Source organism: Monodon monoceros, unplaced genomic scaffold (assembly GCF_005190385.1).
Source record: "Monodon monoceros isolate NGI ecotype Baffin Bay Population unplaced genomic scaffold, NGI_Narwhal_1 Super_Scaffold_20, whole genome shotgun sequence".
Taxonomy (NCBI): domain Eukaryota; kingdom Metazoa; phylum Chordata; class Mammalia; order Artiodactyla; family Monodontidae; genus Monodon; species Monodon monoceros.
Genome location: NW_021703777.1, coordinates 32,312,506 through 32,338,461, shown reverse-complemented (window position 1 = coordinate 32,338,461; position 25,956 = coordinate 32,312,506). Strand labels below are relative to the sequence as shown.

Genomic DNA, 25,956 nt, shown 5'->3' with positions numbered 1-25,956 from the left:
GGACATGTGGACACAGTGGGGGAAGAGGAGGGTGGGATGAATTGGGAGATTAGGACAGACATATATACACTACCATGCATAAAATAGATAGCTAGTGGGAACAAGCTATAAAGCACAGGAAGCTCAGCTCAGTGCTCTGTGACGACCTAGACAGGTGGGATGGGGGGTGGGGTGGGAGGGAGGTCCAAGAGGGAGGGGATATATGTACAATGAAGCTGATTCACTTCATCGTACAGCAGAAACTAACACAACATTGTAAAGCTGTTAGACTCCAGTTAAAAAAGAAAAGTGATGAGAAAAAAAAAAAAAAAAGAAAAGTGAATAGTACTTGGTCAGAGCAACAGAGTTCTTTCTAATATATAATTTAATATTAGACATAAATAAAAATCAATTTTATCATTAAAGAAAAGCACATGTATCACATTTTTCCTTATCCACATCTTTTTTAAAAAGGCAGTGTGGCCAAGTGGCTTTGCAGTCAACATGGACTGAAGATGAAACCTTGGGGATAATCCCTACCTTTTCCAAGACTCAGCTTCCTCTTGTATAAGACAGTTAATGGACTCACAGCCATGCTACCAGCATTAAATGTGATACATATGCCAATCACAGTGCATGAAGCAGGCCCTCAAAAGGGAGCATTAGCTTTTTCATTCACAATTCATGCATTTATTTAGTAAAATTCCACAACAAATCATTTAAATGCTTCTAGGAAGCATTTTCCCCACATCAAAGTTGTTAGAAGGGAAACTCCTCTTCCCCAGTCCTTTGGTTTCCAAGAGAAGGGATTTTTTGTCTTAAACATTTCAAATTCTTCTTGTCTTATTTCATAAATTGTTCAGAACCCAAGAAAAGAGAGAAGGGTCATTTACTGCACACCATCTCCCACCCCCCTGAAATGTGCCAAAAACCATTAAAGACAAAACACAATGTGGAGAACAAGTTAACACTGAAATATTAATACTTTTGGTTGGACCAAGTGGCAGTGGCCTGCGTTGTGCAATACCCTGGACTTTTACACTTTGGCAGCTGGCCCTTAACGACCACAACCTGGGCTGGCAGTTCCAGGACAGCCATGTGGGATTTCCACCTTGGTAGGTCATGCAGCGTACAGAAGTGCGATCCAAAGACAAGCAGCTATTTTTATACAATTGGCTGCCGCTGGGCCTAAAGCAAATGGCAAGTGAGCCCTGAAGGCCTGGCTCAGCCCTTGAGCTTGGACCCACACTCGGCCCAAGTTCAGGCTCTGTGAGGCAGGCTGCTGTGGCTTGCCCTTGAGCAATACAGCACGGCTTTGACCTAAGTAAGCATGGCACAGACAAGGATGTGAAAGAAAGGGTGTTGCAGTGGAAAACAGTACAGTGGTCCCTCAAAACTTTAAACACAGAATTAAAATATCCAGCAGTTCTGCTCCTGGGTTTACACCCAAAAGTGACAGGAGGGGCTTGAACAGGTATTTATACACCTATATTCACAGCAGCATTACACACAGTAGCCAAGTGGAAACATCCCGAAATCCACCAATGGATGAATGAATAAACAAAACACGGGATATATATACAGTGGAATATTATTCAGCCTTAAAAGGGAAGGGAGGACTTCCCTGGTGGCGCAGTGGTTAAGAACCCGCCTGCCAATGCAGGGGACAGGGGTTCGAGCCCTGGTCTGGGAAGATTCCACATGCCGCGGAGCAACTAAGCCCGTGCGCCACAACTACTGAGCCTGCGCTCTAGAGCCCACGAGCCACAACTACTGAGCCCACATGCCACAACTACTGAAGTCCGCACATCTAGAGCCCGTGCTCCACAACAAGAGAAGCCACCACAATTAGAAGACCACGCACCACAACAAAGAGTAGCCCACGCTCTCTGCAACTAGAGAAAAGCCCACGCGCAGCAATGAAAACCCAATGCAGCCAAAAATTAATTAATTAATTTTTAAAAAGGGAAAGGAAGGGAATTCTGACACCTGCTACAACATGGAGGAACCTTGTGAGCTAAGTGAAATACGTCGGTCACGAAAGGACAAATACTGTATGAGTCCATGTACGAGGGGACCTAGAATATTCAAATTCATAGAAACAGAAAGTAGAATAATGTTTATTAGGGGCTGAGAGGAGTGGGTAATGAGGAATCACTGCTTAATGGGGGACAGAGTTTCAGTCTGGGCAGACGAAAAAGTTCTGGAAGTGGACGGTGGCCATGGCTGCATAGCACTGTGAGTATAATTAATGCCACTGAACTGTACACTTTAAAACGGTTAAAATGGTAAATTCTGTGTTATGCATATTTTACCACAAGAAAAGAAAAGCGAAAGGGCAGGGGAAGGAAAAACAAAACAAAAACAAAATGGTGTCCCAGTCAGGGCTCTCCTCAAAATAGAGAGAGCTTCCAGAATACTATCTGGTGCTTCTATAGCCCGATCTTGAAGAAACTGTGTTGGGTCCAACTCTAGGCGAGCGGTATAGATAGGCTGCTCCAAATTCTGTTCCTTTTTATGCCTTATCTTTATGGATACGAGTCGGAACTGTGAGAAGGTTTATTTTAAGTTCATGTGGTTGGTCCACAGACTCAAGAGTTCCCCTCCAAATCCCTGGCCCTACAGCTATTAATCACCTAAATGCTAACCGCTGCTTCAGATTTTCAAGATCCAAAGTGGAAGATACATAGATGGGGGCAGATTTTAAGAAGCAATAAGGATAATCTTATTAAAGAGATATGCTGTCATCTTGGGTTGAGTCAGAAAAGCAATTTGACAAAATTATTGCATGCACAAAGAAGGCAACCACTAAGGGCTGTCCTTAGGCTCATTCCGGAAATCAGAAAGGTGCTAGAAGCTTAGAGCTTAGAACACTCTCTCATCTTCCTATCAGGACGAGAAGAACAAAAACAAAACAGCAAAAATAAGCAAGGCAGGTTGATGAAACAGGAGGCAGAGAGGGCCACCCTTTGGAGAAAGGTTGACATCTTGGGGCATAACTGGACAGAGCTGCAACAGAAAAGGAGACCATGACACCCGGTTCAACAGACAGAGACAGGGACAGCCTGGAGTCTAACTCAAGTGAGGGAGCAATATCTTTGTGCTTGTTTGAGCCTTAAAAAAAAAAAAAAAAAAAAAAACTCTAATAAAGGAAGACAAGCGAGATCTCAGAGGACTGGAATTGCTCCTCCTAAAGGAACCAGGATTCAGTTCTAGGAACTGTGGAGAAACACACTTCTAAAGCCAGGTACAAAACCCACAGTGAGAGCAACTGAGGACCTACCTGCATCTCCAAAGACTGACACAGCTCTACCAAGGGTTACACAAACTCTGGACAGGCTGTGAGGGGTGGGGGTAGCAGTGGAGATCGGAGATCAGACGAAGATGCTCGAAGCACAGCAGGTGGAGGGACTGTCACCGCCTGTGCCCTGAGGGAACACACTTGCAAAGTTTATGGAATTAGGACTCAGTCTAAGAGAAGGCACAGCATCGAGGAAACCTACTAAAGGGGAACCAGGGAGAACAAGACAGACTGATGCCAGCCCTAGATTAGATGCTGGTCTATTGGGAGAGCGTCTCCGATGTAAGAGCACCCAATGCAGGGAATAGAAGAAGATTTGGCAGCCCCAGAACTTAGCAACTGTATCTCTCTTGCCTTGGGAGAAATCACAAGAAAATATCTAGAGGAACACCTAGAGGAAAAAATAGATTTAGACCAAAAAGGAAAGAAAAAGGTTTAAAAAAAAGAAAAAGGAATGCAGCAATTCCAGCAAACAGCAGTAGCTTACAAGCATTAGGGAAAAAGAGACCGGCAAAAGCAGCTGGTTAAACAGCAAGAAACTCATCTAAGCCTCCCTGACAGGAAAAGGGGACAGGAAGAGACCAGCGCATCCTGCAGGCAGAACACAGCCTAGAGACAAAGAAGGGCACACGCACAAGCTGGAGGAGACAGCGCGGGGCTCGGGGGCCAGGAGCTACCCGCACTGGGCCCCAAGCTCCCCAAGTGTCAACAGCAGTTCCCCGCCAGGAATCTGCTGTGAACAAGCTCCACTTGAAACAAGCCGGACGAAAAGGGAAAAACCTTCCCAAAGAAGCAGGTTCCAGAAGCCTCTGTGTGCTCCTGGTAAGAGGCAACGGAAACCACACCACAAACAGGTCTCAAAGTCCCCACCCACAGATGCTCCATCCCTTAACAGAGCGGGGACACCACTCAGCACAGGAGTGCCGGAAACAAGGGCTCCCTGCAAAGAGGAGAGGACAGACATGCCTGGTGACTGGACTGCCCCACCACAAGGCTCTGACTCTGAGCACAGACCCGAGAATCTGAGCATCTCGGTGTCACTTCCGAAGAGAGGAGGTGGCTCCTCCCCAAACTCGCCTCCAGACAGACAACCTCTGCCCATAGAGTTTAAGGGCGCAGGTCTTGGCCTCAGAACAACTGGCATGAGCTGAAGCTGAAACCAAGGTGATGGTTTCAGCCTTCCATCCCTGTCTTTGGCAAAGATGAAGTACTGGGAACAATTCTGCCCAAAATTAGTGCCTTGAGGGCTGGGGGGCGTGTTTTCCAAACTTGGTGGATGTAAGGTTGATAATCTAATATTCCTGTGTGTCTTGTTAAGATTCTAGACTCGGGCTTCCCTGGTGGTGCAGTGGTTAAGAATCTGCCAATGCAGGGGACACGGGTTTGAGCCCTGGTCCAGAGAGATTCCACATGCCGCGGAGCAACTAAGCCCGTGCGCCACAACTACTGAAGCCCGTGTGCCTAGAGCCCGTGCTCCACAACAAGAGAAGCCACTACAATGAAAAGCCCACACACCACCACGAAGAGTAGCCCCCGCTCGCCATGACTAGAGAAAGCCCGCATGCAGCAAAGAAGACCCAACACAGCCAGAAATAAAATAAAAGAAATAAATAAATTTATTTAAAAAAAAAAAAAGATTCTAGACTCAAGCTCCACTTGAAACAAGCAGAGACAAGAGAGACAAGACAAGAGTAGTGTTGAACTACTGTAATTTCTGAGAAGCCCTGGGGAAGGGCTGGCGGGGGGCTTTCCGAGAAGTCCTGGGCGGGGGGTGGGGGGAGTTACCCCAGCTGCACACAGGCATGGAGATGCTCTCTGGCTAAGACCAAAAAAAAAAAAAAAAATAGGAATTAGGGAGGACTTCAAATTCTCTGCATGTTAACTCACAGGCCAACATAATTTGATGTGGGACTAGAACCTTGAACTTTCATGTCTTGCCAAGGATTACTTCTCTGAATTTTAAATTTCTCCCTGAGAGTTTCATAATAGGAGAGGGTTTATATATAAAAACTTTTTTAAGTGATACATGCATTTTAGCTATGTGCCAGATACTAGGTTCTAAGCTTTCTACATGTATTCATTTATTCAATAACTATAGCACTCCTATGAGGTAGCGCTATTGTCTGTTTTATAGATAAACTGAGACATGAAAGGGTTAGGTAAACTAGCCAAGACCACTCAGGACCAAGACTTTTACCCAGGTGGCCTGGTTTTAGAATTCACTTTCTTATTCACTTCACTATACAGTTCTGTGATGGGGCATCCTTATAAGGCTGGGTTGTTTTTTGTTTTTGTTTTTTTTTGGAGTATCTTAATTCTGTTATTTGATCCCCTTTCAAAGCTCTGGTAAGCTTTATTGGATACTTGAAAAGAATTCGGGATGGGAAACAGATGAGGATATGAACTTCAGACCTGGGGCACAGTGTGGCTTTGGAGCAGATTATTGATGAATTATTATAATGCATCTCAGGGCTTTCCAGGGGAAAACTCAACTGTGCATCCCAGGGGTCCACAGAGGATCGACAAAGCAGGGCTGGTACCAGTGGGAGAAGGAACAGGCTCAGGAAGGCAGGAGCACGGCCACGGGAAGTCTGCTCATCTCCGTGCAGAGAGGGAGGGCCATGGGCTTAACAACGGGTAAGCCCAAAGGGTCGAAAGTCCAAAACTGAGGAGCGGTATTAGGAAAGTAAACACTAAACACTAAATACTCCTGATACTCCTGTTCCTTTGCCCCAAGCCTTCCTCTCCCCTCAAGGTAGAGGCAGTTGCCTATTAGTGAGCCACAGACAATGACCCTGCAGTGCAGGCAGGGTGACAGGGCGGGGGCTATTGGAGGAGTTGGTTTCTTTTCTCCTTCTCTCTGTGTCCTGGGTAATGGTGTTTGTCCTTGATTCAAACATCCCTTCCATAAGAGGAAATGCAGATGGTCAACAGGCACGTGAAAAGATGAATGCTAATCATCAGGGAAATGGAAGTCAAAACCGCAATGAGATTATCACCTCACACCTGACAGAATGGCTATCCTCAAAAAGAGCACAAATAACCAAACGCTGGTGAGCATGTGCAGAAAAGGGAACCCTGTTACACTGGTGGAGGGGATGTAAGTTGGTGCAGCCACTGTGGAAAATAGTATGGAGGTTTCTCAAAAAACTAAAAATAGAACTACCACATGACCCAGCAATTCCACTCCTGGGTATATATCCGAAAAATACTAATTTGACAAGATACATACACCCCAATGTTCATAGCAGTTTTATTTACAATTGTCAAAATACGGAAGCAACCTAACTGTCCAACAACAGATGAATGGATATGGATAAAGATGTGGTGTGTGTATATATATATATATATATACACAATGGAATACTACTAGCCATGAAGAAGAATGAACTGTTGCCATTTGCAACAATATGGATGGACTTGGGGGGTATTACGCTAAGTGAAGTAAGTCAGACAGAGAAAGACAAATACTGTATGATTTCACTTATCTGAAACACAAAACAAACTAGTGAATAAAACAAAAAAGAAGCAGACTCCCAGATATAGAGAACAAACTAGTGGTTACCAGTGGGGAAAGGAAAGAGAGGAGGGGCAAGACAGAGGTAGGGGATTAAGAGGCATAAACTATCATGTGTAAAATAAGCTACAAGGGCACACTGTGCGACACAGGGAATAAAGCCGATATTTTATAATAAGTATAAATGGAGTATAACCTTTAAAAATTGTGAATCACTATATTGTACACCTGTAACTTATGTAATATTGTACATCAGCTATACTTCAACTAAAAAAAAAGTCCCTTCCCATGGGCCACACCACGGTCTACCTGGGGGCCGGGAGTTAGCAACTCTGACCCTCTTACGTCAGCTGACACAGAATGTGGCTTATCAGTAATATAAATTTAGTTTTCTAGCTTCTGATTCTTATATAGCCACCAGTTCAGAACCTGAGGAAGAGAGGTGCTATTTATTGAGCACCTTCAAGTCTTCTAACAAAAGTTTCTGGAATATTCTAATATAGTGAATGTTGGCAGAATTATAATTTCTTGCTTTTTAAGGTCATTTATTCAATGCTCAATCATTTATTTACTATGTGTTCTGTGGCGAGGCTCTGTGCTAGGTGATAAGAAAACAAATACTGGTTAGGACACGATTCCTGCTCTTTAAGGAGCTTATAATCTTATCAAAGGAAAACACATACACAGAAACAAAAGCTTTTGCATACTATCCTTGCTAAGACACGGGTCTCTCAGGGCTTTCAGTAAGGAACTAGGCAAAAAAGGGACTAAGCAAGTGCTGAGTTAAAAAGAGGGTCCGAGGGTTTCCCTGGTGGCACAGTGGTTAAGAATCTGCCTGCCAATGCAGGGGACACGGGTTCGAGCCCTGGTCCGAGAAGATCCCACATGCCGCGGAGCGACTAAGCCCGGGCACCACAACTACTGAGCCTGCACTCTAAAGCCTGCGAGCCACAACTACTGAGCCCACATGCCACAACTACTGAGCCCACGCACCTAGAGCCCGTGCTCCGCAACAAGAGAAGCCACAGTGATGAGAACCCCAAGCACCCCAACAAAGAGTAGCCCCCGCTCGCAGCAACTAGAGAAAGCCTGCACGCAGCAATGAAGACCCAACACAGCCAAAAATAAATAAATAAATAAAAATTTAAAAAATAAGGAGGGGCCGAGAAACTGTTCTCTCCTGGAACACTGTTCTGTCCTGCCCAGAGAGCAGAGATTTGAGAGAAGCAAATGGGGCTGATGGGGGGAGGAAACTCCGCGGGCTGGGGGGTTTGGGGGGCAGGGGGAAGCCAAGGAAAGGGGAACACCCCCACCCCTGGGTACCTCCTGCAGCTTCACCAAGCTTCCTTCCTGTCTCCCATTCACCAGCCCTCTATCTCTTCCCAAACTCCCACTCCACTGAATCATTCTCACTGGAGGCTCCAATGAAAAAAAGAAAAAAATTTAAATTTAAGCAATTTCCTTGTTTTAAAAGCTGCATTCAGAGGCAGGTAGGTTTACAGCGTATATTTTCCTAACATACAGTAATAACTCTCCAGAGTCTGACAGACTAACATTTTTGTGTTAAAAAAGGTAACTTTTATCAGGCAAATAAATGTTATTAAATATGTTATGTTCCCACCCAGATTTGCAGGAATTCTTAGCTATCACACCCAGAAAATCTGTGTATTTCATTTAACTTATCCTGTAAGACATCAGGAAAACAGCGCAGCCACAGCGGCCTTTAACCTTTCCCTGTTTTTATTTTCCATCTCCAGATCCTCGTTCAGACTTCTGCAACTTATTTGTTACTGAGAAACCTGCCCCTTTCCATTTCTCCTCTGTCGAACTGTGATTGGAAACGTTCCTTGTCCTCCTTCCCACACTGACTTTATAGCTTCCCTTCCAGACCACCGCACTTACTCGGCAGGGATCAACACCTAGGAGGCGAGTCCCCCGACAGCAACGTGGGGCACCCTCCCCGAGCCTGGCCGGCACCAGGCTCCACGCAGGCTGGCACCGCAGGCCTCTCCAACACCTGTCCCGGGCGGGCGGGCAGGCAGGCACAGGGCCTGACAGCAGCACGCCAAAGCCAGGCTGTGCCAGTCTTAAAAGGGTAGCAACCCCTGGTCTGAAGTGTTCTCAGACATCACACACAATCCCCAGAAATAATCTCTCCTTTACACAATCCGATAACAGGATGCTGCAGACACTCTGAAAAGTTCAGAAAGGAGGTGACAAAATATTCTTCCTGGTCACCTATGTTGAGTGTGACTGTGGTCTTGGGGCTTATTTCTAATTTTTCACTTCTCTGGTTTCCTGTGTTTTCTTATAATTACACTGTAATTTTTTATCGTCACAATCTCCTTTTGAGAGAATTCAATACTATGATACTATGTTAGGACACACAGATCCACTGTTACTTCGTGGGAACTGTGTCGTCGGCTTTCCTCTAATTTAAAACCTCTCTGTGTTTCCCATATTGCCTTATAATTCCACCTTTAACAATAAATATTATTTTACAGTGATTCCAATAATAATAATTTAAGTTCTTTTAACTCTCTGAGACGAGATTATTGCTATAGTGACCCTATATGCCAGATTCTGAAAGAATGACAATTTCAAATATTGTTTTGTCCAAATAAACCACTGAAACATTCCTCAAATCTCAATGTCTTGGATCCAAAACAACACTAAAGAAAACGTTAAAAAATAAAACTTCTTCTGGGCTTCCCTGGTGGTGCAGTGGTTGAGAGTCCGCCTGCCGATGCAGGAGACACGGGTTTGTGCCCCGGTCCAGGAAGATCCCACGTGCCGTGGAGCGGCTGGGCCCGTGAGCCATGGCCGCTGAGCCTGCGCGTCCGGAGCCTGTGCTCCGCAACGGGAGAGGCCACAACAGTGAGAGGCCCGCGTACCGCAAAAAAATAATAATAATAAAAATAAATAAAATTTAAAAATAAAACTTCTTACTTTTTCATGAGCCTAACACAACTCTATTTACATATTACATCCCACCATATACTTTACAGTTACAATCATAGAGTACAGTCTAGCTTATATTCTACTATTCGCTTGTCAGACATTTCTACATAAGCACCATAATTGTAACTTGGAAGAACTACTTAATATTCTACTATGCTGATGTATTTAAATTTATCAAATCCTTTTTCGACTGTTGAGGTTTTAGGCTGTTTCTACTGTTTCTGCCATTACAAAAATGCTGCCAAAAATTTTTTTTTCGCATATACCTTTCCTGGAACATGAATTACAAAGTCAACAATATGAAAATCATTACCTGGGAAAAAATTTAAAGCATACTGAGCCAGGACTGCCAATCCCAGCTCTGTCCTCAACATCCACCAAGTAACCTAAATTCTAAGACCATTCTACAATTTCTAAAATAAGAATAATTACCACCTGCCCTGGTAGTAAATCTGTTGAAGGTCATCTGGTTGATGTGGTGAAAAGGTGAAGTTAGACAAATCTTAGATATTACGACTGGAGATATGCTATTTGGGGCTCTTAACTTGGGTGCCCACTGACTCATCTACCAATGAAAAACTCTGGGGGCTGCCCTCAATATACCAAACACTAAGGTGATGCTGAGATTATGAAAATGAAAAAGAAACAGGCCCGGGCCTAGATAGTCTCATGGAAGAGCAGTGGAGGGAGACAGCCCGGGACACTAAACGTTAAAGCAGCTTTGAACCAAGCGTCGTGGGACCAGAGCAGAGACTGGCCTGGGAACCTGGAGAGGAGGTGATATCTGAACTGGGTCTCAAGGGACAGAATTAGAAGTAAAAGTGGAGTCAGAATGGGGAAAAAGCTTATGAAGGGGAGACAGTCTGTACAAAAGGATGGCATGGTCTAGCAGCGACGGGAGGTTTGTGAGGCCAGAGATGAGAAGAGCAGGGTGGTACCCCCGAGGCTGGAGGAGAAGCTGGACCCAGGTGACGAAGGACCTTGTAGGCCAAGCTTGGATCCTGCAAACAACAGGGACCCAGCAGTGTAGTGACCAGGGAAATAACGAATAGTTTTGTTTAGGAAGACATCACCAGCATGCGCAGCAGGTGCACCGGAGGGGAGAAAGCCTGACTGGGGGATAATCCAGGTGCCAAATGATGACAGGACTGCAACAAAAGCAGAGGGACCTCAGATTCTCACTTCAACCCACTGTCATAGTGACGTCTTGTCTGCTAGGAACGCTCACTCCATAAACGTCAAAACAAATGAAAAAGAAGGGCTAAATGAAAAGGCAAATTAATTCCTCATGTCTGCCCCCTTCTTCCCCTGAGCAGACACACATGTGCAGCGGAGAGGCTGCAATGCACACCCTCCTCTCACTGAACTCAGCCCCTGTGAGAGAACTCCTGGCCAGCACAAATTTAGACAGAGGACTAATCACACAAACACTCTTGGCTTCAGCAGAAGAGTGAGCCATTTAATCCAGTTCAACTGAGCAGGAAAAATGCAAAAGTAAGATATGAATGGACACAAACAAAAAGGACTGGAATGAGCTCATACTACAAAAAGACTGAGATAACCCAACAATTTTTTCACGGGCACCCTAGTTTATTTCACAAGAGGGACACATTTTTTTTTTGTTATTCCAAAAAACAAACTGAGTTCTTGAACCAAGTACAATCTATATGACATTATAAATATTCACACTCTTTTTCCCCCTATCCATAGAAATAAGATCAAATAAAATGGACATATTTCATCTGACCATTTTCCCTAAATGTACGCTCTTTCAGAAAAGGAGGATGAAATATAAAACAATGCCCTTTTCAGGGTGCTTTAGTAAAGTTATACTCTGTGACCTGGGGTTGGGCTCTGTCTTGGGGCTTTACAGGTGTTCATTTAACGATCCAACGAGAGACAGTGAGCTCAGTGGAAGGAGCACAGGCTTGGAAAAAGACAGACAGCGGGAGGAAACTGGCTTTTGACCCTCATGGAAGTACTTAATTTTTCCTCCAGTTTGTATCCCTAAAATAAATCCATGGTTTTCTTTACTAGCATTATTTAAATTTGATTTTGTCACAGCTAACTGAATCTTTTAGCAGCTCAGGAGACAAGGCCAAGTGCTGCCGCAGTCCCTCTGTGTGAGGTATCACGCGGTAAGCGGCAAGGGTAAGTGAGCCAAAGTGTTCTGATTACATAACTTTCTAGTTGCTACCTTAGGAAGCAGTTTTAAGTATGTGTGAGCAAAGGCCAGTGACAATCCCTGTATCTGAAAGACTCAGGACATATTCATTTCTGCCTAAACCTTCTTGCTCTTTAGCTTTCTACCATATGCACTTTCCAGCTCTGTTCTGGAGAAGATTCAGTCATGAGCACTCCTTCCCCCACCCTCCTTCCCTGCTGAGAGAAGAGACCTCTTGAACTCAGCACCCACCCCAGATTATGGGTTCTGGACCACAGGCAAAAGGTAGACAAAAACACGGGACAGAAAGAATATCAAAATAAAGATACTCCTTTCTGGAAAAGGACAGCCGGCAACCTTACAGCCACTTAAAACACAACTTGAATGCATTTTACGTGTGCAGTTTAAATGCGAAAATATTATAGTCAGGATTTTTTCTGAGGAATGCCATAATTATTTCTTAAGTCTAAATTTTGTAGGTTTTTGTTTTTGTTTCTAGGTGTAGTAAGCCTTGAAAAAAAGACTTTAAAGTTTCTTTTTCTGAATCACTGTAAAAATGAAAGAAGTTTAAATAATTGCCTTTTAAGAAATATTTTTTGATATTTAGACCTCTCAATACTGGGTTCCAACAAAAGATCAGTCAAAAAAATTGAGTTTTACCTTCAAACTCTGAAATGTATTCTACACTGTCACGTCATAAGAGAAGGGACACTGTGCTGCGTTCACTGCCCTATCACTTCCTGGAACATTCAAGAAATGATATCTAATAACTAACTGCTGACTGACTGATGGGGGGAGCTATGCTCAACAGGGGCAGCCTGAGACAGTGACTTGACTAAACTCATAGATCCCAGTATAAATGAAAATGGAGAGAATCTACCATTGGGAACAGAGCTGAAGCTGAGACAGTCAAGGAGAACGCCGAGACACTCCAATGGGGGAAGAACTGTCTTTTCAACAAACGGTACTGGGATTACTGGAAATGCATACGAAAAGAATGAACTTGGATCCCGAGCTCACACTATACACTAAAATGAAGTAAAAATGGGTCACAGACCTCACTACAAGAGATGAACTATAAAACTCAGAAGAAAACACAGGAGTAAATCTTTACAACCTTGGACCTTGTTAGATTTGACACTAAAAGCATAAGCGACCCAATAAAAAATAGGTGAACTGGACTTCATCAAAATTAAAGGTAAAAAGACAACCTAAAGAATGGGAGAAAAATACATACAAATCATGTACCTGATGAAAGTCTACTATCTAGAATATATAAAGAACACTTACATCTCAACAATAAAAAGACAAATAACCCAATTAAAAAATGGGCAAAGGATCTGAATAGACATTTCTCCAAAGAAGATATAAAAATTATCAAAAAGCACATGAAAAGACGTTCAACATCATTAGTGATTAAGGAAACACAAATAAAAACCACATGAGGTATCACTTCACACCCACTAGGATGGCTATAAAAAACAAAACAAAAAAACAGAAAATAACAAGCCTTGGCAAAGTTGCAGAGAACTGGAATCCTCATATATTGCTGGTGAGATTGTAAAATGATAACAAACACTTTAGAAAACGGTTTGACAATTCCTCAAAATGTGAGACATAGAATTACCGTATGACCCAGCAAAATTCCACCCTTGCATAAACACCCAAGAGAACAGAAGACATACGCCCACACAAACTTGTCCATGAATGTTCACAGCGACATTATTCATAATAGCCAAAAAAACTAAAACAAATCCAAAAAATGAAACCAATTGATAAATGTTTAAACAAAATGTGGTATATGCCTATACAATATATTACTTGGCAATAAAAAGGCAGGAAAGACTGATAACATGGATGAAACTTGAAAACACTATGCTAAGTGAAAGAAGCCAATCACAAAAGACCACACAATTCATTTACATGAAATGTCCAAATTAGACAAATCTATAGAGACAGAAAATAGAGTAACAGTTGCCAGGGACTAAGGCAAAGAAAATGTTCTAAAATTAGACTGTGAGAGAGCGGTGATTGCTGCACGCTCTGTGAGTATACTAACAACCAGCAGGGTATACTTTAAGTGGCTGAATTTTGTTGTATGTGAATCATATCTCGATAAGGCTGCTAAATATAGATAAAAATGCAAAAAAGGAAAAAAGAAACAAAACAGAGTTTCGTACCAGCTAAAGCAGATACAAGAAAAGCCAAGTCACCGCCGTGGTAGGGGGAGCTGGCCAAAACTCGCCTCAGCCCAAGTTCATGGGCCCCTCCAACGGCAGGTCCCGGGCTGGGCCGGGAGGATATGGAAAGCCAAGTCAGGCGGCCCCTGCTTTCATGGGTCTTAAATTCCACGAGTGAAGGAGAGAGTGGCTAAGTAAACACACTATGTGGGCGTGGGATTATTTCACCGGATACGAGTCCTAAGGGGGAAGGAAGTCAGTTGTACTGCGGGCCAACCGAGGTCTGGAACTGAATGGGAGAGACAGCAAGATCCTTGGAGAACTCGAGATGAGAAAGGAAGGATGAAGTGAGGCTTAACTGTGAGAAAAGCTGGGGGAGGGGCGTCTGGGGAAACGGCAGGCACAGAGGTGCAGGGGCAGGAGGGGAAGAGGCAGTGTGAGCAGCAGAGGGAGGGAGGCGGGGGAGGGACAGCGCCAGACCGCGCAAGGCCTTCCAGCCACACGAATGGTTCCGTTTAAGTCCTAAATCCTACGGGAATGCACGGAGAGCAGGTGACTGACGAGGTCCAACTTGCATTTTGGGGAAGAGGACTTGAAAGGGCTGAAGCAGACGCTGGCAGACCAGTTAAGGGGCTGCTACAGTAGCCCAGATGAGGATGGCCTGGATGTGGGGCAGGGCAGAGAGCACCACGGCAAGGACGGGATCTGCCAGGAAGAGTGGATGGCAGGCACGCTCTCATCACACCAAGGCCTCTGAGGCCCTTAATTCCACGTATCCTTAAAGTAAGAGCATTAACTAAGGTAATCTGAACACCCGCCTCGGTTTCAATGCTTTTATCACCACTAACATGGCACCAGGCACTCAAAGCTCTCAGTCACCAGAGAAACCTGGCCATTCCCAGCTGCCCTCCCTCTCCCCCCCCCGCTGAAGGACAGCCCCAAGATAAGGCTGAAAGTGCTCACAGGAAAAGCCCTCGCTGTCAGCACATGCAAATTAAACTTTCTCTAGGCCTTCCAAGCCCTTACAAAATGCAGGTCAGATCACAGCAGTCTCCAGCCTAAAACCTTTCAATACAGTCCCACTGGTTTTAGAACTTAAACGAAATCCAAATTTGCAAATAAAAAGAAATCTTCCTTAAAATCCTGAGGAAGGGCTATTCCATTTTATAAAAAAAGGAAATAGTATGTTAAATCCCTAAGAATGACCTATTGGGTGGCAAAGCACGCAGACATTACATTACAGGTAAATTAATTTTGCTTCTCTCTCCACTGGAATGAGAGCTCCATGGAGACAGAGGTGCCAGACTCATGCCTGGCCCAGAGCAGAGGCGCAGTGAAACTGATGGTGAAGGAAAGCCTGGTTACCATGACCTAGAAGAAGTCCGAGCAGTGGGCTTTAGTTATTCATTAAAAAGAAAGGGTAGGTAAGGTGGTAAGCTTCACAATACGTTGGGTCAAGTGCTTTTGGAATTTCAACAGTTATCCACAGTTGCAGGGAAATATAAATAATCGAAGGGAAAAAACGGCCAACCCTATAAGCGATTAATGAAATACGCATTAAAAGAATTTTAAGGTTCCATTATACACCTACTAAGACATTGAAAACATTTCTCTCCCCTGAGCCACACCCAGGCAGGACTCATGGCAGGAGGGCGGGGAGAGGGAAAGACGCTTGCAGGAATGTCATTACCAGTGACCAGGGAGGGTCTGGCTCCCTGAAAAGCACCCTGGCGAGATTAACAAGCCCTATAAACCGGTTGGTAGTCTTTAACTACAGAATCCTCTTTACAAAATACACCCCAAGGAAACACGTAGTCCAAAAGAGAAATAAAGAAACCTGTAAAATATGTACACGGCCTAATGGTAAAAATAATGAAAAACTGGACACACTGCAAATGACCAACAACAGGACTAAGCAAACTATGGAATATCAACACCGTCGACTATACAGCCGTTAAAAAGGAGTATACGGATTTCACTGACACTTTACATACATACATTCTTTCCATATGTACCAGGATTTTTTCCAAAAGCGGAACATGTTAAAATCCCACTTCTGACTAGGTAAAAAGGTCTGTCTGTACTCTGCGAAAGACACATAAATGTAGAGGCTACAAAGTTTGGTATTTATCAGCATTCAAAATAAATGTCCTACTAAAATCACCTGTGTTTGTGAAAGCTGAACGCTCTGGACCTGTGGAAGCAGAAAGTAAGCATTTGGTAGCTGTTTTACAGACCCTTCTGCAGAGATTCTGCGAGTGCCAATGCCAGACACCTGCAGGGGAAAAAAAAAAATTCTATTACTTTTGAAACACATTTGACGTAGTGCTGAAATACCTTTCCAAAGGAAATCTGTGTTCGTCAACTTGGCCGTCAAGACTATTAATCCAATTATTATATTTATCTTCGTCCCCCAAAAACAAAAATGCAACAAAAGTTGCTGTACTTAAGCTGAATGTTCCTCAGTGCAGCAAATCCCTTCAGAAATAGACAACTTTTCTGATATGGGACCACAAGTTACATGAAATCCTGTAAGAATTAGCCACCAAAGTGATAGATCTTGGCACTTAAATGAAATATGTCACAGATACCGCTTAAGATAAAGATTCCTGACTATTTCTGTGACCAACAACAAAAAGACTCCTCTCCCTCCCTCCCCAGTGCTTTGCCAGAATAGGGAGCTCCCTGGGGACGGGCCCCCAAGCATGCAGTCCGTGTCCCCAGAGCAGAAACAGTCCTGAGCCCGGGAGAGGAGGAGGCAAAACCCCCAGGGGCCGCCCTCACAAGCTTCCTATCCCTGGACTGCTGGAGGTGAGCGTCGTGAGTTTTGAAACCCCATTATATTTTATACTAGAAAACCGTCAGATAGATTTCTCTGTTTTGTTCTGATACCCTTTCGAGATCCAAGGTGCATTCCAGCCGTGCACTTTGCACGAAAGATGGCCACCTGGCCCGTGAGGCAGAGGAAGGAGGAGGGCTGGTTAGCTGGACATCAACTAAGCAGCCTTAGACTTGAATGACATAAACTAGGTGGCAACATTTCCAAAAGGCTTTTCTTTAACACCCAAACTCCTTCATTACGTCAACAGCCAAATATGACCAACAGAAAAAGCTACTTACATGATAAGAAAGAACTCCATGTGAGGAGGTATTAATAAATAAAGAACTTTCAATGCTTCCTTCTTCAGTAGGTAAGAAAATAATTCTGAAGGACGTTTTCCCCATTGCTGGAATTACCTGAAAGAAAGCTACCTCATTAGCCACTTGGAATGGCCCCTCTTTGACAAATTGTCTTTCACAGACTTTCTTCTTGACAATTCCTGTTAACAGATATTTGCGTATTCTTGCACCCTTGATTTATGCATATCATGAATCCCCGAGAATGTCCAAACAGATCAATATCCAACAATCTAAGAGAAAATATCGAAGAACACACCGTGGACTTAGGGCAAGACAGCTTTCACCCCGAGTGGAGCCATGTGCCTCATACCTTTCCTTTATTCTCCTCTTCCTCCCCCATGTGTTCAAGGGCCTGTGTCTAACACACTTCCACCTCCACTTAAGTAAAGAGAGCCACCGGTGTACCGACATGTTGCTACTTAGTAAAAGTCAGGGACAGCGTTTATCTGGATGGACTGTCATGATCAAAATACTGGGCTCCCCCTTACTCCACTTCCTGAGTCCCAGTATTAAAAAAATATGGGGATAGTAAGGAAAATAAACTCTAGTAGTAATCTGGATCTTCATTAAAAGCTAAAGACCTTTTAAAAGTTTAAAAATTAAAGTTAACTTGAATTACTAAAATTAAGACTATTAGGGACTTCCCTGATGGTCCGGTGGTAAAGAATCCACCTTCCAATGCAGGGGACGCGGGTTCAATCCCTGGTCGGGGAACTAAGATCCCACATGCCGCGGGGCAACTAATCCCACGCACCACAACTACTGAGCCCACACACCGCAACCAGAGGGAAGCCCGCGCTCCGCAACAAAGAGCCCGCGCACCGCGACGAAGAGTCCGCTTGCCACGATGAAGACCCGACACAGCCAAAAAAATAAATAAATTTTTGAAAAAATTAAATTAAATTAAAACTATTAGAAGATCAGGGTTTTGAGTTCTGTGTTATGGTGCATATTAGCTTCACAAGGAACCACTCACCCCCCTTAGGCCTGTATTCAGAAAAGAGTCCTAACCATCCTAGCACGCTCGCCAGGTAAAGAGATCACCACTGTAAACTTGTACTAGTTACTAAATGCTTCAGCACTGGTAGTCACTACGAGACAAGTAATATTAAGGTTCTTTAAGTATGAAAAAGTCGTATTGAATACACACGCATTACTACCTAGTTTAAATTCGTTAAACTTTTTTTTCCACATAGATAATCAAGAGTCACCAAAATTATGAATCTGAACAACTGAAAAAATAAATGCTAAAGTGAACACATAGAAGGAAAGCATCTGGGTAGCAGAAAAAGGGGAGACAGGCAACAGAAAGTGAAAAAACTACAGGCAAAGAAAGCAAGAAAAGCTGGCAGCCCGCCACAGCACAGCTTCCAAGACGCGTCCACACTCACCCTGCAGTGAACGGGAGGCACATGGAAATGTCCCGCAGCTGTAAACACGGAATTCACCACGACCTCGCTGTCCCTGCTAGGGTTATACGCATAGAGAATCTTCGCTGCAGGGTGTCCCAGGAACCTAGGAGGGGAACAAGGAAAAAACGCAAGGGATTGTATGGTTATAAACAAAATCATCCATCCATCCATATATACACTCTAAACCCAGAAAGCTGTTGAACTTCATTACAAAGTTAAAAGCAACAATCCTATTGTTAATAAAGCATTCTATCCACAAGAGTCAAAAAAATTTTTTAATCGTTTCTTTTACAAGACACTCACGCCAACCCACAGTAGCACCCCAACTGATTTTTGTATTAGAAGAATTCAACCCATCGAGGCCATTGAATGCTTCCAAAAAAACACCTAGGGGGAACTAGGTATCTGTCTGACATGGGTCTCTAATGCAAAAGGAAATATGTTTAGATAAGAAGCTGTACTCACAGAAAAAGCCAGTCTTCTTAGGGTTCATTTTCTGAGTAATACACTTAAAGATACTTTTGGGGGGAATGGATTTCAACCGGCAAAGAGACTGTGTTAAGTCTTATAAAAGAAAACTTAATTGTTAAACACCATTCTTCCGAGAAAAATGAAAGCTCTGCAGCACTTTCTAGCTTTGGCTGTTATCCATTTAAAGCATGAGTCTTTCAGAAAACTCTAATGAAAGCTTTGGCTCCTCCATCCACAAACATGCACACAAAAGTGTTACACATACTTTCAAAACTTTCCATGACCCTCAGAGTTAAGAATCTCTGCTCTTCAGCAAATACCCTAACTGATGGAAACCTTGATGTTGAATCTTTTCCACAGGGCTCTCCATCTACAAGGTGGGCTCTGACAAAGGAACTTCAAGAGGAAAGGGGCCAGTTTCTAGCCCAGCTGCCTGGAGCTACCTGCAATGTTCCCTCGAATCGTTTACTCTGATTGCTACTACCCAATACCAAATTCACTCCAGTTAAACCGTGTTGTGATAAATAGAGAGCCAGCAAAAATTTCACTTAAGTCATCTTTCCAGTTTTAACACCCTCAGTGGCAGAGGCCCAAATAAACGGTTCTCTTTAGTATGGCCTAGAAGTGAAACTATATTCTAAATACAGGAAAAAAAATCATCTACATTATGTTTGTGTTTTTCTGATTTTGTTCCAATTTCTCTTATATTAAAAACTAGGGGTTCAGGGTTTCCCAGGTGGCGCAGTGGTTGAGAGTCCGCCTGCCGATGCAGAGGACGCGGGTTCGTGCCCCGGTCCGGGAGGGTCCCGCGTGCCGCGGAGTGGCTGGACCCGTGGGCCGTGGCCACTGGGCCTGCGCGTCCGGAGCCTGTGCTCTGCGGCGGGAGAGGCCGCAGCCGTGGGAGGCCCACTGTACCGCAAAAAACAACAACAACAACAAAAAAACAAAAACAAAAACTAGGGGTTCACAGTTGAATATTAAAAAAAAACATGTGCTTTAGGAAAAATTAAGTGCATGCTGTTTCTCTTATATACAATAGGATTTCCAAAATACTGTATTAGTGCCATCAAATCCTTGGAATTTTTCTTTCAGCTTTTCCTTCTACTTTTAATCACAAGTCTTAGTTGGAGACTTAGTATGTCCAATATGTATTTTAAAAGTCCTTAACAGCCAGTTACAAATAAAATACAATAAGTGTGATTAAAACGTTGATTTTTTTTTTAGAGTGTTCTTAAATAAAACAACTAAAAAATTTTTATACTATCATAGCACCTCAGAAAGCCCTGTGTCAGGAGTACTAGGCTCACATCTGCCTTTTCCCTCAATTAAATTAAATAAATAAGAACTTCCATGATTTTAGGTTTTACGTGAATAATATGAATCAATCAGCAGTTATTAATACTTATCCTCAAAGCTTTTGTTTCCGTCACATAATTGGAATACAAGATTTTTAGTTTCAAAGGATACAAATGTCTCCCCGAGAAACACCTTAAAAAATAAGACCACAAAACTGCAATGTAACAGAGCCCAGTGGCTGTGTCCACCAGAAACCTCATCAGACCTAACAGAGAATGCTGGCTGAAACCTAGTCACCACAGTACTATTTTTATCCTATTTTTTTTTAATTCTATTTTTAAAAGTGTTATGAGGATAAGAATTTCCTTCACTAGTGACAACTGGAAGATACTCTATTAATTTAATACTACAAAAGAATGATTAAGATTTCTTATGAATGATTAGCACGTTTAATCTCAGGACCAGCAGAATATTAACCCTTAACATAAACGCTAAGAAGTAGGCAGGGGGCAACTGAATAACATGATCCTGATTCTGCATCCTAGAGGGAAACCAGAACTCTGAGAAGGAATGAGGTTTGCTCAAGGTCAACGCCAAAATAAACAATAGCAAAACCTGACCTAGGGCAGTGAAGAAATGAGAACTCTCTGGTTAAAATGTGTATCTAATGCCTATGGATTAGACCATTTGTTAGATGCAAGGTAAAACTTGGCTAATTTTTTTAAAGTGTTCTGATTTAGGCTATATTTTGTTATTATTGAGTTTTTTTTAACTTCAGCAAAAATAATTTATTCCCATAACCATATCCTGGATCTCAATTATGAGAAAAATAGCATGGTACATGCTGGCTTAGAAATCAAAAGATTTACTCTGTCACTTCCAGTAAAATGACCTTGGGAAAATTGCATTACTTCTCAGCAACAAATATATGAGCATTTGTAGTACATGCTCCAATACAGAGATATTTGGAAATGATTCTCTCTCTTAGACAACACCTACCTCCAATATCCTTCCAGGACTGCGGTTAAGACTCAACTCACAAGAGACAAGATTGTACTTTAAGAACTATAAACTACTACATAAACAAAACTGAATTATCCAAAGGTGATTCAAGTCTAAAACTCAGTAACCTTTTCAAATCAAGAACTTTAAACATTTCTTTTCAACATGCTTCCAGCTATTAGAACCAGAAATTGATGTGCAGAGCTAATTAACATACACAGATAATACATACATACATCCAATCATGTGCACTGACGACTGTAGGATATTTTTATATTACTGAAGAGTAAATATACTATGGACAGCCAGTCTCCCATGAACTGGAATTGTTATCCTAATCTAAGTGTATTTACTACTATCCATCTTGTTATATCTACCAATCTGTAACATACACTTTAAAGTAGGTTCTGCACTGAAATTTCTTTTTACAATACTTTTGACAAAAGCAAAGTGAACTCAGAATTTGAAATCAGTGACGTTTGATTATAAAACCTCATTCTTTACCTAAGAATAAAAATATAAAAATTCAAGAACAAAAAAGTAGGCGCCTAGACTCTTGTAAAATCAGCAAGCTCCCTTCGCACTTTTATCACTTCTTCCTTTTACAGACTCTCCTTAAAAAGCTCAACAATGTGCTTTTAAATTTAAAATTCATTATTCTTCATGGCAGCTCTGATATTTTGATGATCAGAAGGAAATGGAAAGAAGGAAACCAGATGAATAAAGGAGAGCACACCAGGAGACCACCACTAACTCACCCCAGATGCTCTCCTAGCACCATGGTTATTTCACTTACATAACTTTTCTTGTAACTGAAAAAAGTTCTTCATAAAACTGAAGTGATGTTCCAGGCTGCCAAAACAAGCAGAGTTTTTAATCCTGAAACACTCTTTTACTTCCACCTCGAAATTCTACTAACGTGAAATTACATCTACTCAGTGCAGCAAAATTCTGCATCCAGGGAGTCTTAACACTTCATTACAACCAACATGAGTCCTGAAGTTCCCTCCTGAGCACAGCTTCACCATTCTCTTCCTTAATTTCTCTGAGTTCCCAGATCAGTCCCTCAACCGACACTCAGATCACATCCCCTTCATCTCATGGTTCTCAACAAGAGGTACTACAAGGAATTACAGCTTCCACGCTGTCTTCCCCACTTAACTTGTTTCCAAAGCCTCAATCATAGTAACTAATGTATGTACAATTTTGAATCCCAAAGCATAAGGAGCAGTAAAAACTGAGTGAATAAGTGAATCTAATTTTAAAAATTCAGAAACCATCAATATGTAGAGTTTTTCGTTATAAAATAACCTGCTTTGTTTCAGAAAAACAAGGACTTACTATCGACTTAAATTACACGGTACATTCATTAAAAACTAAAGAAAGGGCTAAAACAACTCTTACACTCTCCTTTTCACAAAAATGTTCCTTTTAACAAGTTCTAGGATCAATCTCTCTTGATATTATCTATATATTTAAAATATATTTAACATCATACATATACATAAGAGATATCCTGAAAGCAAAGAGTGTAAATAATAAATTACTAAAAATTATAAAGAGAAGATACTTACTGAACTCCAAAATCTAGAACTGATGGCTGAAAATGTAAAGCTTTTCCACTAAATAGCTTGTCTGAGAAGCTAAAAAAGACAAGACAAGACAGATTAATTTTTGTTGTACTTTTAAAATTTGAATGCTGAGTTAAGAGGATATACTTAGGCCGATAGCTCTCATAAGATATAATTTTACTCCCTTATAAAGGAGTCAGAACTAGATTTTAAATGTTAAAGCTGAATTATTTGAAGCCTAATATAATTCTACAGCTGCAAAAATTTACGATACTCTTAGATTATGGTTAGTATAACTTCATACCAAACATATAGATTCTATAAGCATTCAGATAAAAAATGGAGATAGATTTAATTTTTAATAGGCTTCATTTCTGGGCGAATTCAGGAAACATATCTATTTTCACAAACCCCAAATCAAGAAAAGACACACAAGGGCGGGAGCTGAGGGTAAGGGGTTGCAGAGGGAGGGAGCTTCGGCCTCCACATTCGTTAAACAAGTTGTAACAGGAAAAGGATCAGGAGCATAGCCAGGGTTGCTCCCAAAAGCTGAAACCATCACCAGGCCTGTATTTTTAAGATTAACAATCAAATAAAATCTCATACGGCAGGTCATATTTTCAGCAGTTGTTAATCATTACTATGATTTCATTTTCCTTCAGAACCAAAAGCCAGAAATTAAAATACTAAAAAACATATAAAGACATTAAAAAATAAGCTATAACAATATATATACATACTTAAAGACTTAAAATACAAAATATATGTAAAAATATATATAAATATAAAATATATACACGTGTGTGTATCAAGAAAGTATTAACTGTCATACGACATTTCTTTTAAGAAATTCTTTTTAAAAAAAAAAAAAAAAAAACAGTAGGTCCTTGTTGGTTATCTATTTTAAATATAGTAGTATATACTTGTCAACCCCAAACTCCCAATCTATCCCTCCTCCCCCATCCCTCTCCCCTGGTAACCATAAATTCATTCTCTAAGTCTGTGAGTCTGTTTTGGTTTTGTAAATCAGTTCATCTTTTTTTTTTTTTTTTTTTAGATTCCCCATATAAACGATATATTTGTCTTTCTCTGTCTTACTTCACTTAGTGTCACAGGACATTTTAAAAGCCATGTACTCCAAAAATACTTAACTGGAGAAGCTCCTAAATGTAGCATGCATAACTGTTTTCAGAGACTCAAGTAAGTTTTCCAAAATACAATCTTTCCATGTTCTCCTCCCGCAAAGTAGCCCTCCAGCAAGCAGAGTCCAGAGGCTGGTCCAGGAATAGACATTTGAGTTTGAAACTTGCCGGCCCACAGAAACGCTATAACCTTCAGCAAGCCCCTCTCCCATTTTTCTTGAAGGTGCAAACAATACAGAGAACCCCTTCCAAAATCCTCATCTCATAGGAAGAATCCTGGTTGCAATCTCTTCTTCCTCTCTCCACTTTTCTGCCTCTGTGTAAGCTTCCCTTCCTCCATCCCCTCTCCTAAGAATCCTTTCTCTGTTATCTCTTATCTGTATCTCCTTTATTCTACCTCAGCATCAACTGTATTAATAATAAAGGTGACCTCAGTGTCCATCTGCCAACCTCCTCCCTCGTGTCCAGCTCGGGCAGGTGAGAGGTATGCTATTTACTGGTCTCTCTCAAGCCCCAAAAGGCCAGTACTAACTCCATGACTTGCTTGCAAAAAAAGGCCACAAACACACACCCAGTTGCCTCCAGAAATGTTTTAAAGAGCTACAGGAGGCGACATAAAGAGTTGCCAACATCAGACGCACCGCAGTCACCCCCACTCCAGACAGAGATGGTCAGGGCTCAGCATTCCAGAAGGAAAAGAAAACAGGCAACTTCACATGCCAAGAATGATCTTAGAAAAGTCAGGCTACTGTATTAGTAAAAAGTAAAATAACTGATGAGAGTCTTCTTCCTGCCTTGGGTACTGAAAGTGGATTTATCATCAGATTTCACACACAACTTCTGAATGAAGACGAGGTTTTGGAGGATTTAAGTAATTCACCCAAGATCACATAGTCACTAAGAGGCACAGCCAAAATTCCAATGCAGATCTGTCTATCCAGGTCAGAAACCTGAACCCTGCGTGGAGTTCAAGTCCATCCAAGTTCACATGACCTACCCAAGGAACCAAGGCAGTGTCACCTGCCAGGACAGGGGCAGGGCTTCAGAGCTGAGACCCAAAGCCGTCACTTAACTTCTCAGAAGTCCCAGCCTTAGTATCTGTAACATGAAAATAACAACGGTATCCACCTTATAGTTATCATGAGGTTAAAATGAAATAATAATGCCTTTGCTACATGCCTGGCACATAGTTAAGTGCAATAAATATTAGATCGTGTTACTAAGAGGATGACTGTCATCTAACAGGAAAAGCAATGAGAACAGATGCAGAGGCCAACTGAGCATGAGTCAGAGCTGACCTCAGGATTTAGAAGTCCCAAATGGGGTAGTAGTAATTATCTCTGAATAGAACAAGTGAAATATAAACCTGGGGGGTCTCACACCATAACAGAGTTTTCTAAAACCCACAAGCAGGAAGCTTTTCATACCCAGTGAAAATCAGACATTTAAGCAGTACGGTAGAAACTTCAAAGAAACTATTTTTTGACCTCACAATGGAGAAATAAAACCACGTCAGTATTTTTTCCTAAAAGTCACAGAACAGATTTATCTTTCTCATTTGGTCAGTTTCAGCTCACTTGACTTTACAATCTGGAGACCAGATCAAGTTGTACAAGGAGATTTAACATCACTATATGAGTTAAAAAGTTAGTTCCCATAGATAAAACCATTTTAGACACAGGTACTGACCTGGAAGGATCTCACGCACATACCTATGACCTCGAGTATTAAAGACTGAAGGGGGAAAAAAGCAGCAAACTGCCAAAATTTAGTCAACTAT

General features: G+C 42.1%; 1 protein-coding gene across 4 annotated transcripts in view; it reads right to left on the bottom strand.

The window, feature by feature from the left end:
• The window catches only part of TMEM131L (transmembrane 131 like), a 159,751-nt gene that overhangs the window by 63,640 nt on the left and 70,155 nt on the right, over positions 1 to 25,956 (bottom strand). For all 4 annotated transcript variants that reach the window (XM_029235129.1, XM_029235132.1, XM_029235130.1 and 1 more), the window contains exons 4-7: positions 23,038 to 23,106; positions 18,674 to 18,797; positions 17,223 to 17,339; positions 16,267 to 16,377 (exon numbers count right to left, since the gene is read on the bottom strand). In XM_029235129.1, the coding sequence (XP_029090962.1) occupies positions 16,267 to 16,377; positions 17,223 to 17,339; positions 18,674 to 18,797; positions 23,038 to 23,106 (421 nt within the window). The remainder of the gene's footprint in view (positions 1 to 16,266; positions 16,378 to 17,222; positions 17,340 to 18,673; positions 18,798 to 23,037; positions 23,107 to 25,956) is intronic.